Below are 18,466 nucleotides of genomic sequence, written 5' to 3'. Positions count from 1 at the left end.
GGTTATATAAAAAAGTTGATTAATGTAGAAGAGATGTAATGTTGCAGCTTACGGAAAACACCATTCGCTTTTTCTGATATTTTTTAGAAAAAACCAAATATAAAAAAACTTGGCAAAAAAAGGCCAAAGGCCTTACTATATACAGGAGCGGATAGGTTATGTTACAGTACAATATTATAAAGGGACCACCGAGGTACAAAAAATGGAATTATTAAACTATTTATAGCATGCGAAAGAATCTTCTTCAAAATCAGTGTTGTAAAAACAAAGTTAAGGAAAAGATACCATGGCTCAAGAAATAATCAATGCGTTGTGGTTTTTATTTATTGAACATGAATTAATATGTAGTATTAAATTAATTTTGATAACGAAGTTGATCATTTAAAAAATGTACCTTCAAAAAGAAGAATGGTGCCTTATTGTTTTAATAAAATATTATTTAATTTAGTCACTGGTCACGCCAATAAACATTAAATATTACAAGATAATATCTACATAATCACACCACAGAATAGATGAAAGCAAAAACCCCACTTTCAATGTAAATAAAGTAACGACCATTTTGTAGTATATTTAGTATTATACTTATATATTTATATATATTGTATGAATATACACAACAAATAATAATAATGTATGGATATAATATAGTGGTGTAACCTCTGTGAAGATGGCCGCCGCGTTTTTGTGTGAAGTATCTTCCCCGTGTTAGTTTTTATCAGTGTCTAGGGCCTGACACTATTATTATTATTTTCAGTATTTTTAAATATAAACCAAAGCGCGGACTATATCAGTTTACATGGTTTGATATTGTAGCGAGCGAAACTCAGTGAACAGTCACCATCAGTCTTAATTTTGATGCCATTTAAAAAAATTCCAGTAAGAACTGGGAATCCGTTTTTCATACTCTCCTTGAAATCCTATCGTTGTGTTAGGAATATCGTCAATCAAGTACATGTGTTTTTTACGTTGACAGGTCTGATATAATTTAGAAAAATGTTTAGAATATCATTTACTTCAATGATGCCGAGTCCTAAGATATTAATTTATTGTATATTCATTAAATCATGTTATTCCGGGTGTTTCTATTGTGAGATTTCCTATCATGCCACTCACTGTTAATTTGTATTACCAACAATTGATTTACTTATTGTACATTTTTTTGTATAGATTGCAAAAAAAAAATACAAATAAGGTCATTATTATTTTTAGAAAACATTTACTGTGATTCAGAATCGAACAGCCGAGTTTTAACAATATGCTATGATAAAATCGACGGCATGTTATTTCCTAGCATGAGAATCGCTGAAATACGGATAAAATGTTATGGAATCGTCGTTTGCCCGAAATTGTCGAGTGTGTATGCTCGCGACGTTTCAAAAAAGAGGACGGCGATAATGTCGTCTGCCGTTGACCCGCGGTCATTGATTTTCCAGTCGACGCGGCCCACACGCAGTCCCTTCTCAGGTGGCCGCTGTACCGCCGCAGCAGAGAGGAGCCGAACAGCGTTTTGTCAGCGTACACAGACCGAGACAAGAAAACAGCGAGGATGCGCGCGTTGGCTCTATTGGCTTTGGCCGTGCCGCACAGGCAAAATAGCTAATGGGCGATAGCCGTGGTGGGCCTGGTAGCGGGGACTGGCTGGGGGTCGGGGGATTCTCTGTCCGCACTCTTCGTGGACGGCGAACGGTGTGTCGGACCCGCGGGGAAGAGGGGTTGCTCGTGTGTGTATTCACGGCGGCGACGCGAACGCGGGCGCGCAACGGAACGAACGAAGTCGACAACGAAATGCAGGCTTATCATCAGTTCCCGCTTTGTGTCGGCCGTTCAAATTGTCCGTTCCTTCTTGTTTGGAAACTGCGTGTAAGTATATTATATGCGCGTCCGCCGCAGCCGATAATGTTCGTTTCTCTGCTTTTTTCCCATCCGCCGCCGTTTATGTACTTTTCCCGTTTTATAGTCTTCTGTACTCGTTCCTATCTTCACCCCTCCCCCTCAGAAAAAAAAACCCACCGCTTGCGTTTTCGTTGTTAATATTATTATTATTTTATATTTTTACTTTTTTCTTACCACGTCCCTCCTGTCATTCTTCCCATCTATAATTATGTTTTTCCCTCGCGCACACACAAAAAAAAAATTCTCTTGCCTCCGCGCCGCCGGTTCTCGCCTCTTCGTCTTCCACACCCTCTCTTTTTACTGATACAGACGACTGTGGCGTCTTCTTCTATTTCTATTTCTTCTTCTCCACTCGGTTAATTCTGGTCTCAATACACATACATTCACGTTTTATATGACGCATCATCATCAAATCGCTTTTTCGCTATTTCTCCCTATTTTCTGCCTTTGGGCTCCGGCCGTTTTGCTTTGCTCTATTTTCATCCGTTTTGGGTTTAATCGTATTCCACGCGCTTATATACATATTATATTTCATGTAATAGAAGATATTATTGTTCATACTTTATATATTTTTTCTATTTTAAACGACGCGGTTTTGTCCGTCACTTAAAAAAAAAAATGTATATATATTCGTCGACCGGCCACCCTTCGTAGGATATCGTATATAGAATAAAACATACCGCAGTTGTTGAAACGATAATAATATTCAGCTAATAATATTTGTCGGTACATATTTTTTCCTTTTGTGGCACCACTGGCTATTGTTGGCTGTCGAGTATTGTGGTGTTCTCGGTTTTGGGTAACTACTGTCTACTGAGTGGGTGGTGGCCGGAGGATGACTGGACCAATTGGATCGATAACGCCGGCCGGCTTTCGGGCGTTGCCATCGCACATTAACACCGAGTCTTTTTTTTTCTATTTCCATTTATTACTGATTAGAATTTAAGCTACCTACACTGTACACTGTACAGCTAAGTTTTTGTAATACAAATGTATGGATTTTGTTGGATATAAATCTGATCCTAGATTTCGTGTTGTACGTGTAATTTAATTTGTAAATCGCTTCTAAAGAACAGAAACGCAGTATTTTTGCCATTTTCATTGTGTGTTAGGCTGTCTACTATAAGTACCTTATAGGGCACCCATTTTCAACGCTTCTCCACATTTACATTTACTACCTCCTCCGTCATTATTATAAAATTGGCACCTCTTTAATTTATATCGCCCTAGAACACTTGCCCCATTTCGCCTTTACTAGGCTTCAAAAAATAATTAATTTTAGCAGTTGTACTCAAATATGAATATTTTAAGATTTTTTACTATGAATTTAGAAGTGGTCTCGAAAAAAAAGCTTAATACAATGCTATAGATGGACTGAGCGTTACCTAGGGGCTACGTTCTACGTGTAAGACTTGTATAATATGTGTCATTATTTCGGCCATTATCTCATGTTTTGATATAGCTGCAGTAGTATTAGGTATATGATATTTTAAAATACATTGTTCACGATTTTCGAAAATGTGTAATATTTTTTCTGTTCACTACATTTATACATTTATGTTCGAATTATAGTGGAGCTAGCAGCTGGATAATATCATGTATATCAAAACAAACTTATTCGGTATTTGATCTTTGAATTTATCCGAATTTATTTGTTTTTTGGGTACAAAAACAGTTCAACGACCTTTTCTCTGATGGGTTTTATTAACGATTTATTCGGCTTTCAGTCTAGCCTGACTTGCAGGTTTACTTACTGGCACAAAAATAAAAAAATATATAAATTTACTCGACTGCCTTGGTAGGTTTCTTTTAGGAAACTATTGACGCACATGCTACTTCTCAAGGGTTAAGCAGTATGCATAGACAAGCTAAAATGTTAGTTTGTCGTTTAACACATCGACTATTTGCAATGTTTCCTAAATATGTTCATTGCGGCGTAAACCATTTTATTTAAAATATATATTTATATCATAAGTTTATACTTGGTTTTAAAATAAGTCATAGATGTTATATTGTTATATGTATATTGTAGTATATAAATCTATAATTAAAATGGTCGAAAACAAATTATTGTAGTTATTAAATATTGTTGCGGTGTTTTTTTCTTCTGTTTATTTTGTATATAAATTTAAAAAAAAAAATACATTTTAAAGGCTGTGTGCTAGTTAATGCGTTAGTATTTAAATGGCTTGATAATTTTTTCGAACGTGCGTGGTAGATGGGATAATAGGTACAGGTAAATGATTTGTGCTAGTAGCAGTAAACGCTTAAATATCCTATATATCATGGTGTTCCCTGAACTGTTTCACTAAATGGGTATTTCCGATTAAAAAAAAAATTTAAGGAGGCCTAACCATTGTATAAAAATTATTTTTCTGACCATTCTGTAACGTACCAACTTGTACTTTCTTAAAAAATAATTTACTGTTATCAAAATGCTGCGATAGGTTTTTTTTGGCGTGTGCCTGTGGTTTGTTCCTCGAGGGTTTGGATTCACCAAAATCTGTTCTCGTTGGTCCAATTGGGGTGGAATATCGGGGCCTGGGGGTGGTAATTTGACTATTGATTTTTTTTAAACTAATTCGTCCCGCCGACTCCCTTTAAATTATAATATGATATATACGTTGTTTGAGCCACTCATTTAATTCAGCCGACGATAACTGCAATTGTATACATAAAACATTGCATACAGGATTATAGACTATAAAATAATATATTATATTGTATAAATTGGGTGGATGAATTTGGGCATTCTATAGGAATAAAAATATGAGCAAATCACTAACCATTTATCTATAACATTACAATTACGGCGATGGCTTTTTATTATGATGTATAGGTACGATGATATAATATATGATATATATACCTTTACCGAGGATTAATTTTTATGATTTTAGAACAAAAATACTTATAACGAAAACGAAAGATGACAGGATTTTGGAGACAATATACACTTTTTTCGATAAATCTAACATTTAGCTTGATATTTAACACTTAAAATCACATTTTTTAAAATAAGTACCTACAACTTTTATTTTTCGTCGTCATTTTTAAAATCGTATATTATATTGTCTCAGAAATGTTTAATCTTTCGATTTTATAGTAGGTATTTTTGATCTAAAACCGCTATGAACCGAGTAAAACGCATTCTGCGTAGCTATATTTAGATAAAAAAGGTTTTTAAATCGATGTCATGAATACCGTGAGAGTAAAATGAATTAATTCCTAAAAAAAATTGTCCTGATTAAGTACCGAACTAATAACTAATAATTCACAATCATAACACATCATAGTTTAACCTTTAAATTAAGTTTTTGCAACAAATTGTCTATTCCTAACTTCTTAATAAATAGGGGATATAACGATATAAGAGGTGAGGCTCTTAATAATTTTGACTTGCACATGACATAGGTTAATAGGTAGTATGTTAGTAGTTTATGTGTTATTAGTAAGTAGGTATCCTCAAAATTATCATTAATTCAATGTTAACTGTGTACATCATGAGATTTGCATCTCAAACTTAAAACTATTATTTTTCTTTATGAGTTCTAAATTCCTATGATTTTTTTTAATATTTGCGAGTATGGCAATGAATGTATGCACAACATAATAATTCTGCATTATCATTATTGTGGTGGCAATAAAAAATGTTACCAATAAAGAATATATTCAATGAAATTATAATTATTAATTGTTTTTAAAAATTTTTTCATTGTCTTATTTTAGGGTTAAGATGTCGGCTAATGGCCAGCATTATTGCCTGCGGTGGAACAATTATCAATCAAACATGACATCTGTATTTCATCAACTTCTTCGCAATGAATCGTTTGTTGATGTGACTTTAGCTTGCAATGAAAGTACTCTTAGAGCGCACAAAGTAAAGTTATTGTTTTATTATTATTTTTTTTTAAAAATTATGTTTTGTTAATAAAGTTAATATTTGTTCAGGTAGTCTTGTCAGCTTGTTCTTCATATTTTCAAAAACTATTGATGGACAACCCTTGTAAACACCCAACCATTATATTACCTTATGATATAAGCTTTAGTGACCTCAAATTTATCATTGAATTTGTGTATAGAGGTGAAATTGATGTTTCACAATCAGAACTACAAGTAAGGTTTATTTTGTAGTAGTATATATTTATGCTTATATTAATACAAACAATGTAGATAAATTAGTGGTTAAAATATTTAATACTTTTGCAATATGAGTCATGTTAATACAGAATGTTAAATTAGTATATGTTTTTTTTTTTTAAGTCTCTGTTGAAGACGGCTGATCAATTAAAGATTAAAGGCCTGTGTGAAGTTCCTGAAGATGAACGGGATACTTCTATTACTGCCGAAGTAACTCCTCTAGGACCACTGAAGACTGGAGGACGAGTATTCACTAAGTTGCAACGTAGAAATTCACCATATATAAAAAAATTAAGCCCCAACGGTGGTTGTTTTCAACACGAGCAGTATAACAGGAGTTACTATAGAATTGAACAATCGGGTTTTACTCCCGTTTGTATTGACCAAGGACACAAAACAATTGATGTAATAATATCATTGATTTGCAACATTCCACATATTTGATATTAGTTAATACTGTTTGTGGTTTTTCAGTCCTCTCACTGTATGACTGTAGCTACATCGACTGAAGATGATGACAAAGAAATGAAACCAACTATCACGGATTTACCGGTCGTTATTTTGGATCCGCAAGCTACATTAAACGTACAAGCTCAACAACAAACACAAATAGTTCATATGAACATGTCTACTCAACCTCAACTAAGCCATATATCGCAATCTCAACTGCAGCAAGCTGCTGTCCAAACAAATACACAAGTAATGCATTTATTATTATTTAACATATAACATTATAGACCTATTGTTTTCGTTTATTGTGTATAATTAATAAATTGTATGAGTTTAGGCATATATACAGTTTAACTTCTAAGCGATTGTTTTTTTCAAATATATTTTATTTTTTTGTTAAATTTTTAAATTGTTATTATATATAACAAATGATTAATCAATGTTTAAGGCATAATATTTTATTACCATGATTTTTTATTTGCTCAGATGATAATGACATCAAGTCCAGTTATGAGTGTATCTGAAGCCGATATTCCTACAGAAGGTCAACCTGTAGGTCCAAGAGCAACGCCAGTGCCTATCAAACCAAATTCCAGTCAATCTGTAACCCCGACCCATCGTGACATGGCAGGTTAGTTTTTAATTAAAAAAATAAAAAGATTTGGTTTTTTTGTTTTAAAAAAAGTACTTTAGTTTTTAATGTATTATTTTAAATATGTATTATATTTACACTATTTAGTTGGTACATCAAGTTCTAATGATATGGCAAATGATGGGAGTGAAATGAAGTATGAGAGTGTCAAGTTTGAAACACTAAGTACAATTGATCAATCTTCAGATGCCATCGGAATAGACCACCAGCAAACTAGAGATCGCATTACGGTATAGAAATTTCAAGATACACAATGCAGTAAATATATTAATGAATTGTATTTTACAGAATATGCATGATGACGATAGTTCAATGCATACAATGATGATAACACCTGAATTATTAAGTCTACTACCAAATTCTTCTAACACTGGAGGTAACACATAATTTGCTCACTTTTTCCTCAAAAAAAGTTATATTTAGTTATATTTTTACTCTAGATGTAAGCGACGATAACTCAAATAGTACAACGAACAAACAGTATGGTACCAACAGTGGAAAAGGTTGGACTACAGAAGACATGGAGAACGCTTTGGAAGCATTACGTACACATAACATGTCTCTTACTAAAGCTTCAATAACGTATGGTATTCCATCAACGACGCTGTGGCAAAGGGCTCATCGTGCTGGTATAGACACACCTAAAAAAGATGGTCCAGCCAAATCATGGAACGACGATGCTTTAAATGTCGCTTTAGAAGCCCTACGTACTGGTTCCATATCAGCCAATAAGGCTAGTAAAGCTTATGGCATTCCTAGTAGTACATTGTATAAGATAGCGAGGCGTGAAGGTATTCGATTGGCAGCACCATTTAACGCAGCGCCCACGTCTTGGGGTCAAGAACAATTGGAACAGGCTTTACACGCCATTCGTACAGGACAAACCACAGTGCAAAAAGCAGCAGCCGACTACGGAATACCTTCTGGTACACTATATGGTCGTTGTAAACGGGAAAAAATTGAGCTGTCCCGCAGCAATCCTACGCCTTGGTCCGAGGACGCAATGATGGAAGCTTTAGAATCTGTGCGTTTGGGTCAGATGAGCATCAATCAGGCGGCAATACATTACAACCTCCCATATTCGTCACTATATGGTCGGTTCAAGAGAATCAAATATGAAGCCGGTCACCTCGATGAAGATTGCGAAGGCATGATCGTTTCCGACACACAAGGTGAACAACACCAGCACATGCAGCAGCAGCAGCAGCAGCAGCAGCACACAACAACAACAACAACAACAACAACAACAACAACAACAACAACAACAACAACAACAACAACAACAACAGCAACAACAGCAGCAGCAGCAACAACAACAACAACAACAACAACAGCAGCAGCAACAGCAACAACAACAACAGCAGGTCAGCCAACAAGTGCAACCCACACCAATGTCTCAGATAATGTTGGTGCAATATCCAGCTCCAACACAAATACAAATGTACCAACAACATCCGACTCACTCATCGACCAGTTGAGACGAAGTGAAATACCTGCAGCCACTGTGATATGTAAACGTAGCAGCAGGTTTTCACCGTCCTTAAGTTTGGTTTGTGGTTGTGTTCAATACTTTAATTAGCAGTAGTTTTATTGTCTGTGATAATAATATAATGTTAAAAATGTTTTATTTTAATTTATAATAGCGTAGTATATATGTATACAAATTAATTGAATTTGTAAGTCGACAAATTGTACAGTATAATCATATTAACTATTAGAACAATTTTTTTTTTGAGAGGATGTATGACATCTGAGATAAGTCTCAGATACAATCTAAATTTCTCAAAAACTTTAATTTCCTTAGCTTTAATTTTGATATTTTCTTATAACTTGGCTACAAAATTATTATATTTTTTTATGAGTTCTCAGTTAAATTTAATAGTCATTAAATGTCTTGACTTGCTCTGAAAGACATAACAATGATCACACATTTTATACTATTATATTAAAGTATTTAGAGCCCTCTTGAACTGCATCAGTATTTATTTTACATTTTTTACTTCTTAAGGTACCTAGTACATTTAAATAATTATACATATGTCTTGTTTTATAATGCAAAATCTTTTATGTATACAAAAACATTTATCAAATTAATAATAGGTTATAAAATAATATGTAATAAGTTATAAGGCTGTGTAATAACACATTTATCAATGAAAAGACTTATCTAATTACATTTTAAATAGATAATTGTTTTTTTTTTAACTATTGTATTACTTTATTACTTATGTAATCGTGTTGAATAGTTATAATATTTAAACAAACGTTTAAATCAGTCTTAAACATTTGTAATTTGTATACATTTTTAGTTTTTTGAATAGTTACTAAATTCTTACTTATAGTCATTTAATATTTGTGTTTACACTATTCTATTTAAAATATTTAATCTTTGCGTCTTAAAGATGAGAACAAAATAATCAAATATTAAAATAAAAAATAAAGTAAATTTTGTTAAAGATTGGATAAAAAATATTAACTTTTTTGATATTAAACGACTATTGTTACCCTTGTCAGCAGTAAATAAAACAACAATTGTTGCTTATGATTTTTTCATAACTATTTTGTAGAAATTATGTTTTTTTAAATTTTTATTGTCAATATGTGAATTGTGTGTTATATTTCTCTAGCCTGCACATTCATATACTTTGGCTTGGTGTGTTTATTTCAAAACATCAAACATGGGTATAACTAAAACCCTGCACGGCACAGAATAATTTCCAAAATCGTCGGCCGTATTTTATAATATATTATATTATATTATTGTATTATACTATAATATTATTTACTATTATACCTATATTCTATTATATAAGTATCCCATTTGCTATACTATACACTTAGTTTTTTTAAATACGAAAATTCTAGTGACAACTGGTATGTATTTTTGCAATATTGACTAAGTTGACATGCAAATGTACATTTATCGCAATGCATAAGAAAGATTAATTTTGAAAGTACGGACGAAAAAATCTAAGTTGCCGACCATTGTAGCAGTCACTGAGTCGGTAACGCGTGCGTCGACCATATAACACTTTTTTCTTGTAGTTCTAATCCCACTTGGTGAAAACAATTTGTCCACAGTCGAAATAATTGTTCTATTCACAATTCGGATCATTCATACGACTAGTATACATTAAAAAATTACTCGAATAAGTTATTCTAAATTGTGTTATTGTCAACCTAATAGCTATTTACAATTTGTTTTCTGTGCTCAGTAGAACTGCATAATATTGTTAATAAAAGCAAGTTGAGATTTACCAATTCTATGTTTGTGTCAATTCGTTGTCAATGAATTTTTTGAGTCATTTATATTTTTAAGTTCTTCTCTAGTTACTTTTATCAGTCGTTATACGTTTGTGAAAAATAGGACAATATATTATTTTCGTTTAAATTTTTATTTTTGAATTCTAAATTTTAGACTAACCAGATTGTAAATTTATAACGTACATCAAGTTATTTCTGTTAAAATATGTAGGTATTCTTAATATTTATTGACATTTGGAGGAATTCATATTTAACTGCACTCCCACTCCCACAGTCATGAGCTATCACAGGTAGATAACGTGTATTCAATACCAAGGTGGATTTATCTCTAATCCACCTTGTTCGATACGCTTTAATGGTATTTGGTACAATTTTATAAAAATAGATGGCGTTATACACATCCTGAGATAATCCGAGTACCCTCATGGTACACCAATAAGCGCTATGAAAAATTGCTCGGTAGCCAACGTGTTAAGCATACCTAAGCCACGAAAAGGACGAACAAACGAAAGTATGTTTATTAATAAGTAACAACTCTAATTTTAAATAGTACTCTCACGACAAAATAATTAGCTATGCGGTATGCCATATATGTTTATAAAATTACATTTTACAATATGGTATACTGTATACGGATTTTTCTTGTACAAATGAAATAATTACGGCAGTCCAAAACAAACCGGAAGCCATTTAGACGCTATCACAAGTTGCTGATGTACCAAGGTGGATTTATAAATTATTAATCCACCTTGTTATGTATTTATTTGTTTTGTCCATCTGTGGCATAGAGTAATAATATTGGGTCAAAAAGGGCCAATTTCACTTTTTGGCATAAATAAGTGGTCCACTAAGTCCACTAAAAATTAAAACATCCTCTAAATACTGTGAAAAATGACACTGAGGGCAACAATTAAATAACTTACGAAGAGTTTGGAAAAAAAGTTAACATAGAGTATAATGAAAATAAAAAAAAATTAAAGTCTGTTTGCCAAAAGTTACAAAAAGTGAGATTGACCCTTTTAGACCCAAGCCATAGTCAGTGGTTATTTTATGGTTTGTAATGATTATAATTAATGTTCAGAAATGAAATGCTGATAACAGGTTTTAACACTGATAGTCGATACGATGATATGATAAAACGGCATTTTACAATACATAGTTACAGTTTTCACCAAGATGACGTGTGAGGTGTGCGTGAAGTTTCATGCTAAATGCTGATTATTAATTGTTAAATATTTTACGATTCTGTTCATTTTGTGAAGTCTTTAATAAGTTCGTAAAAAAAAAAACAATGAAAGATAACGACCCTGAAGTCATAATTTGTCGAGAAGTACTGGAGGTAATGTGGAAAACACTTGTATAGATTGCTGTTTGATACTGTTTACATCATATTAATTGAATTACAGTGGTTAATAATATTTATTTATTGTCTGGTCTAGAACTTGAAAAAAAATGTAACCCAAAAACTGAATGAGTTTTATTTGCTAGCGGTTGATGACAACGAAGGAATAGCGCCAAAATCATATGTAATCGGCTTTGTAGATTCTTCAATTGATGTGGAAAACAATTATCCATATAACATTATTATAAAAGGAGCTTCTGGCAAAGCTGAGCACATTGAAGACGTTCAAGAGAGTTTTGCTAATGATGTATGTTAAATTAAGTATTGGATAATTACTGTCCAAAAAGTTGATTTATTAAAAAAAAAAAAAAAAAAATATATATATATATATATATATATAATTGTAGTTTATCCGTTAATATAATATATCAATACTTCAATACTATGTTTTAAAATAATATTGGCCCATCAACAATTTTCAGGAAAATTTTAGGAATGTAGGGAAGTTACTTTACTTGGATTTCAAAGATCTGGAACTTCAGCTCTGGAGGTTAGTAAAAAACGGTGACACTCAGCCTGAAAAAATAAAGTATGAAGTCCAATCAAAAAAAGAATTATGTAAACAATTAATATACTTCAGAGTTTGTATGAAGTTTGAAGTAGATCAAAATATAGAAAACTGTGATTCTTCATACATTTTGAATTTGGTGGATAAAAAGGTTGATATACACAATGGTGTGTAACTAATTCTTTAAGAATAAAGTTGTGATCATTTTTATTTTATAGATTGGTGTTAAACCATTGTTTTACTTAAAAGAAGCTAAAAAATTTATAAGTAATACAGATGAGAAAAATATGATTGGCGATATTAAATCGGAAAATAAATCTGATTATGAAATTATTAATATTAGCGTTTATCAAAATTTATCAATGACGCCAACAGAAAATAAAGATATTTCAGATTTTCCAATAATCCATCAATCAAATGGTATCTATCTGATGATTAAATTGCTATTGTTTGACAGTAATCTTTATTTTTATGTTTTAGAAACTTATGATGAAAAGCTGGTCTGTTGTCAACTAGATGCTCTATGTGTAGCCAGCAAAAGTACTAGTTTTAAGAGAATGTACAACTTGTTGTATGGAAGTATTGTAAAAAATGCAGAAGCAATATTTTCTTTTTTTGTGACCAATTCCAAAGACTTGCCGGCTGTCCATCATTTTGGGCCAGAAGAACTTTGTCACTTTGTAACAATTGTTTGTTCACATAATCAAATTGATTCTTATAGTATGAACAGTATATATACATGATAATGTTACTGTAATTGAGTACTTAACATTTTAATACTGTAAAAATATTTTATAATTTTAAAGGTAATTTGAGAAAAAAACTACACAACGCATTCAAACTATCTTTAAATAGGCCGTTGTTCCGTATATCAAACGCTTATTTATTTAATGTTACATCAGTTGCTAATGAAGATGGGTTATTGACTAATGTACACGAGGGTCTTAATCCTTCTGGAAGTAAGTTTTTTTTTTAAAAATGTAATATTTATGCGTATGAATAGTGTTAAGTGTCTTTTTACTTGAAAGCTCTTGTACGTTTAGACAACATCAGCACATTATGCAAAGAAAGGGAACGAGACCTACAAGAATTATTCAAAAAAATGGATAATGATTTGTGAGGGGATACAAAATGAATATAAATTGAAAAAATATTAAAGGTAATAACATTGGTTTTGTAATATATAGATAAGCGGTGCTTTGGAGATAATTGGTCACTGATAGTTGCTTGTAGCAGATGTATCCTCATCATAGTTTACATAAGTAGGCATGGTAGACTCTCCTTGCCAGTGGGAATCCCATAAAAAAATGTTAATTGTTTTTGTGTGAAGCACTGCTTATACGTATACTATAAAATCAATGGTAAAAACTAAAAAAAAAAATTTGAGGATATAAACAAATGAAGGTCTAGATGAGTTTTGATAAAGATATAGTATTAAATATTAATGTAATGCCAGTAGTGGTCATAATATGCAGATGGGTACATGTTTAAATAAGTTTTAATTCTCCTTAACGAGTTTATACATAAGAACCATTAAAGTTTAATTTGGTTTGTAAGGCTCTTTTTATATCTATGTGTATTTACAAGCGTTTTTATAAGTGGCGTACTAAAATACATACCTCCAATATAATGTTTCACAACTGTTCATATGATATGCATCTGGTTTTTGAAAATGTGTTCTTTACAATCCAAAGGTGTGGCTCATTGATCCAAATTCATACACGAGATATGAAAAAGCTACTATGTGTACTATACAAGTTAATTGAGAAACGGGCCCAAAGAGATATTATATTGCACATAAAATCACATTGAAAATAAAGTATATAAGACATTTAAGCTGGATGTCCACAAGTTTTCTATGTTTCGATTTCAAGAAATCTTAGGATTATGGCACTGCACCGCACTGACCCAGTTCAAATTCTTACTTTTGATAATAAATTAAAATTTTGTATGAAATTATTATCATACATTTTTACCTGTGGTGTTCGTGTTGTTAACAGTTAATAATTAATATGTATATTTTTCAGTAAACAATGGCCAAATTTCAATAGTTCAGGGTAAATATACTTATTATCATTACGGTCATGGAGGTTTTAACGATCATCAATGGGGTTGTGCATACAGATCTTTACAAACGTTATATTCGTGGTTTAGGTATTTATAGTTGGTAACATTCAATATTTTCACAATAATTTATTTTAATCTGATTTTAAAGATGGCAAGGATGGACCAACAAGCCGGTACCGTCTATTCTGGATATTCAACAAACGTTAGTTGATATGGGAGATAAACCAAAGCAGTTTGTTGGTTCCAAAGATTGGATCGGCTCGTTGGAGGTATCTTATGTCTTAGATTCTCACTTGGGTGCTACTTGTCGAATTATGTCGTTAAGGCAAGGTGACACATTGAATTCTGTTTGCCTTGAATTGGCAGAACATTTCGATAGGCACGGAACTCCTGTCATGATAGGTATGGTGAAATATATTTTTTTTGTTTTATATTACTAATTATTATTACTAATAATTTGACTGCTATACATTAGGTGGTGGAGTTCTTGCCCATACAATCATCGGAGTTGATATCAATGAGGAATGCGGGGAAGTCAAATTTTTGGTGTTGGATCCTCATTACACAGGATCAGACAATATAAAAAACATTCAAGGCAAAGGCGTATTTTGGAAAGAAGCATCGTTTTGGAAAAAAGATGCTTTTTATAATTTATGTTTGCCATTGAAATTTAATGGCATCTAACTCTATAACATTATAATTAAGACTTCCATAAATAACCCTGATAATTATAATTATTATTTTAATAAAGCCATAATTATACACGTGTATTTGTAACAAATTGTAATTTGTTTACACTATCTCCAGGTACACAATTTTTGTTATGACACATACAAATAAAAGTGGAAGATGTGGACATTTCACAGATTTTAACAAATTTATATTTCAATTTACACATAAAAAATGTTGCCCTAGTTTTTTATTTTTAATATCTGTTTAAAGTTTTTTTTTTTTTTTTAATTGATAGAGCTTAATAAAAACTGTGACGACTTAATTTTATAAAAAAACATTCCATTTTTAAAAACCCTTTTTTTCGGTAATGATAATAATTATAAAACAAGTTATACTTCACGGATATATTTCACAGATAAAATAAAACAGTATTGTAATTTTTGCAAGCTGTAAATATTTATAACATTAAATTGTTATTAAAAATAAAATTTCAAAAGTTGTTTGAAGTTTGGTCAATTGATGATTTGTGTTGTGTTAAGACAAATATTTAAACAAAATATAATATTTAATACTCCAATAGTATGATTGTGTTTACTTACATCCTTTAAGTTATTAAATTATTTTTGTATTACAAAAAAAAACATGGTAACAATACTTTTTAAATTATATATAAAATTTTGAATAAGTAATCTGTAATTTTGACTTGGCAAGAAATGTTTATGAAAAATGTAAGTTAAGTAAAGAGCAATAATGAGATTTTCATGATTATTTAGGAGTTATTTATTGACATTATCGTTCTTTTATTTTAATAAGATTATTATTAAGTAATTAGGTACATTGCAACATTTTTTTGTAAAGCTACATCTAGTAATATTATTTTACCTATTATAAAATATTAATCTTACATAAAATTGTTGATTTAATCATTTTTCTATCATTAGTCATCAACAATAATAATATGGGCCATTATCCTAGAATGAATAAAACGATGTCCGCGCCTCATTTTCAATTGAACAGTTGAGTGGAAAAAGGATAATATTCCTCAACACCCAACTTTTGGAAAAATAAAGAAAACTGTTTATTCCCTATACAGGGTGGCCGACAATGATTTGACAAATGAAATAACTTTTGTTCTAGTGAATATTTTTGAGATTTTTTTTTAAAATAATTTATATTTATTTGCGCTACAGCATCACGTTTTTTTATTGCACTTACCTGTTTTACTTTTTTTAATTATTTTTAAATTTTTTTATTACATTTAAAATTTTTTTTTTCAAAATAGTTTTTAAAAAAGAATTGGTGAAATAAAATTGTATTTTTATTCATCCGTTCAAAAGTTATATTCATTTGAAAGTGTGGATGACTGATGACGGGGGGGGTACAATTTTATGTAAAGATATTATTTTAACGTTCAAAATATAAAATAATCACGTTTACATTGCGTATAATTTCAGTTAAAAATATATTTGCTGGCGTGCGTAGCAAGTTTTGAAATTATTGTAATTGTTTTATATATTTTTCGATAAAAACTTGATAAAATAATTTTGGCTCGATACAAGGACAGTATCTCTAACGCGGGGAAAAAATCCAGTTGAATTTTGGAGAAGAAAAAAAAGTTTTAACATGTTTACTATGAAATGAGACAGTGATGGATGAATTTTCGTATACCTACTCGGTACTAATAAATAATCCGCATAATCGATTAAAAGCCACTTACCCGGTTTACACATTAGTTTTAGAAACTTGACTTAACCTTCTAAAATACTTAATTCCCGATGGCACTTACCTACTTATTGGTGCTTACGCCGCTCCGAATATACAAAACCAAATAAACACGTACAAGTTTCTACGCGCATAAAATTATTCAGAATTCATCATTCATCAACAAACTTTTGAAATAAATTCAACACACGAGTATTCTAAATAATTAATGATAAATAAAGACAAGCGCTGTACATGACAATACCCTAGTTCTAATACAAATAGTTGTATTTTTAATTCAATTAAAATAAAGTATCAGGAGACCAGGCTCGCTTGGTCATTAGTTGATGGTACAAGTATAATTTATTCTATGTAGTGTAAATTAATTTTGTTAGTTAAAAACAATGATATGTATGTACGTGTAATTATATACTTTAAATAGTGTGTTAGACCATGTATTCGTTATCTGCCAAAAGACAAATATACAGCCACGCGTGGACTGTCTGTGGATAGGTTCAAATTAATTATTTTAGCAGTTTTCTGTCTTGTTTTTTTATTTTTTGTCGTGCATTAAAACGTTAAAGATTCATTAATTATTAATTTATGATTAACAATACTTATTCTATGTAAGTTAAAAAGGTTTTAGTTAATAGTACTTAAGAGGAATTTACTCGTTTTGCTTTGTTTGGTAATTTCGGACGATTTCAAACAAACAGCATAACGACGAAATGATTAAAAACGATTATCCAAAGTTGCATCAAAACTTAAATACAAACTGAGATTAAATGTGTAACGCGGTCCTTATTTTTGGCTTCATAGTGGATTGCTGAAAATAAGTTCAAACGAATAAAAAAAATACATTAATTTCAAAATCTAAAAATTTAGATGACTTCGTAACTCTGTTGAGCTAAAAAAAAAGTTATTACATTTAACACAAATAGTAAAATAATAAGTTTTTTCTCATAATTTTAAAATTAAATATGCTATTATGAACGTGTTTATAATAATTCTTTTAAAAATAAAATAGTACGGAACTACTATCAATCATTAACTTTAGGGTATAATTGTAATCTAAGTAATATTAATTATTTTACCTCTTTTCTGTTCCTACTAATTTAGTGTCTAAATAACCAATTTATCGAATATTGAAATAGGTAAGCTGAAAAATTATGATACATTTGCAAATATTCTATTTGAGTTTCATTGTTTTAAATGTTAAGAAGTTTTTTGTTATTGAATGAATTTAATTATTTTTATATAATTATCAACACGATGTGAGGAAATATTTGATATTAATAATTATATTAGCATTGGCGGTTGTCCAAAAAACTATTATGCATTACTAAAATAATATAATATAGGACCAACTCCTATGAAGGTATTGATTGATTGGTTGTTTTATTTGTTTTTAAAATAGAAATTATTTTTTAGCATTTAGAATATTTAAAAAGTTTTATTGGATATTTTTGTACACGCTGCGTTATTAACCACTATGTACAGTTTAACGAGGATAACAAAAAAATAACAACTGCTGCAAATATTTAAATTTCTGTTCTGAATTTCGGATTTTAAGGTTAATGAAACTTCACTTCACTAATATTCTATTATATTTTTTGTTAGTAATTTCTAAATAAAATCTGAATATTCTGAATAGTGGATAAATAATACGGCAGGATAAACAAGGATTAACTAAGCTTTTAAATAGTCTATAACT

At 30.8% G+C, this 18,466-nt stretch overlaps 2 protein-coding genes across 3 annotated transcripts; both read left to right on the top strand.

Moving 5' to 3' along the window:
• Nucleotides 1-1,621: 1,621 nt before the first annotated feature.
• LOC126838265 (longitudinals lacking protein, isoforms H/M/V-like) lies at nt 1,622-9,176 on the top strand. Its single transcript, XM_050572559.1, has 9 exons — nt 1,622-1,863; nt 5,626-5,776; nt 5,848-6,012; nt 6,160-6,441; nt 6,511-6,735; nt 6,973-7,117; nt 7,226-7,368; nt 7,427-7,514; nt 7,579-9,176. Exons 2-9 carry the CDS (start codon nt 5,633-5,635, stop codon nt 8,715-8,717), a joined length of 2,331 nt encoding a protein of 776 aa, XP_050428516.1. The 5' UTR covers nt 1,622-1,863; nt 5,626-5,632; the 3' UTR covers nt 8,718-9,176.
• Nucleotides 9,177-10,829: 1,653 nt separating this feature from the next.
• Nucleotides 10,830-15,149, top strand: LOC126838914 (ufm1-specific protease 2-like). 2 transcript variants are annotated; one of them, XM_050573699.1, is made up of 10 exons: nt 10,830-10,913; nt 11,504-11,741; nt 11,842-12,051; nt 12,227-12,463; nt 12,531-12,732; nt 12,793-13,032; nt 13,119-13,271; nt 14,340-14,466; nt 14,528-14,781; nt 14,855-15,149. In XM_050573699.1, the coding sequence occupies exons 2-10, from the start codon at nt 11,694-11,696 to the stop codon at nt 15,061-15,063; spliced, it is 1,680 nt and encodes a 559-aa protein (XP_050429656.1). In that variant the 5' UTR covers nt 10,830-10,913; nt 11,504-11,693; the 3' UTR covers nt 15,064-15,149. The 2 variants fall into 2 exon arrangements, with proteins under 2 accessions (XP_050429656.1, XP_050429657.1); XM_050573700.1 differs by lacking the exon at nt 10,830-10,913 and having other exon boundaries at nt 11,476-11,741.
• Nucleotides 15,150-18,466: the final 3,317 nt, after the last annotated feature.

This window comes from Adelges cooleyi, unplaced genomic scaffold, assembly GCF_023614345.1.
Source record: "Adelges cooleyi isolate 19-005CV unplaced genomic scaffold, UGA_ACOO_1.1 ACOO_flye_CR_arks_rails_tigmint_CR_PRNA_30, whole genome shotgun sequence".
Classification (NCBI taxonomy): Eukaryota; Metazoa; Arthropoda; class Insecta; order Hemiptera; family Adelgidae; genus Adelges; species Adelges cooleyi.
The sequence above is the reverse complement of the archived record's forward strand: the minus strand, read 5'-3'. Positions and strand labels throughout refer to the sequence as shown.

Bases quoted from the DNA above. Each gene is read 5' to 3' on its own strand.
- LOC126838914 (XM_050573699.1), top strand. From the start codon at position 11,694: ATGAAAGATAACGACCCTGAAGTCATAATTTGTCGAGAAGTACTGGAG. The intron at 14,467-14,527 runs GTATTTATAGTT...CTGATTTTAAAG, and splicing joins ACGTTATATTCGTGGTTTAG to ATGGCAAGGATGGACCAACA. The intron at 14,782-14,854 runs GTATGGTGAAAT...GCTATACATTAG, and splicing joins CGGAACTCCTGTCATGATAG to GTGGTGGAGTTCTTGCCCAT.
- LOC126838265 (XM_050572559.1), top strand. From the start codon at position 5,633: ATGTCGGCTAATGGCCAGCATTATTGCCTGCGGTGGAACAATTATCAA. The intron at 6,013-6,159 runs GTAAGGTTTATT...TTTTTTTTTAAG, and splicing joins TTTCACAATCAGAACTACAA to TCTCTGTTGAAGACGGCTGA. The intron at 7,515-7,578 runs GTAACACATAAT...TTTTTACTCTAG, and splicing joins AAATTCTTCTAACACTGGAG to ATGTAAGCGACGATAACTCA.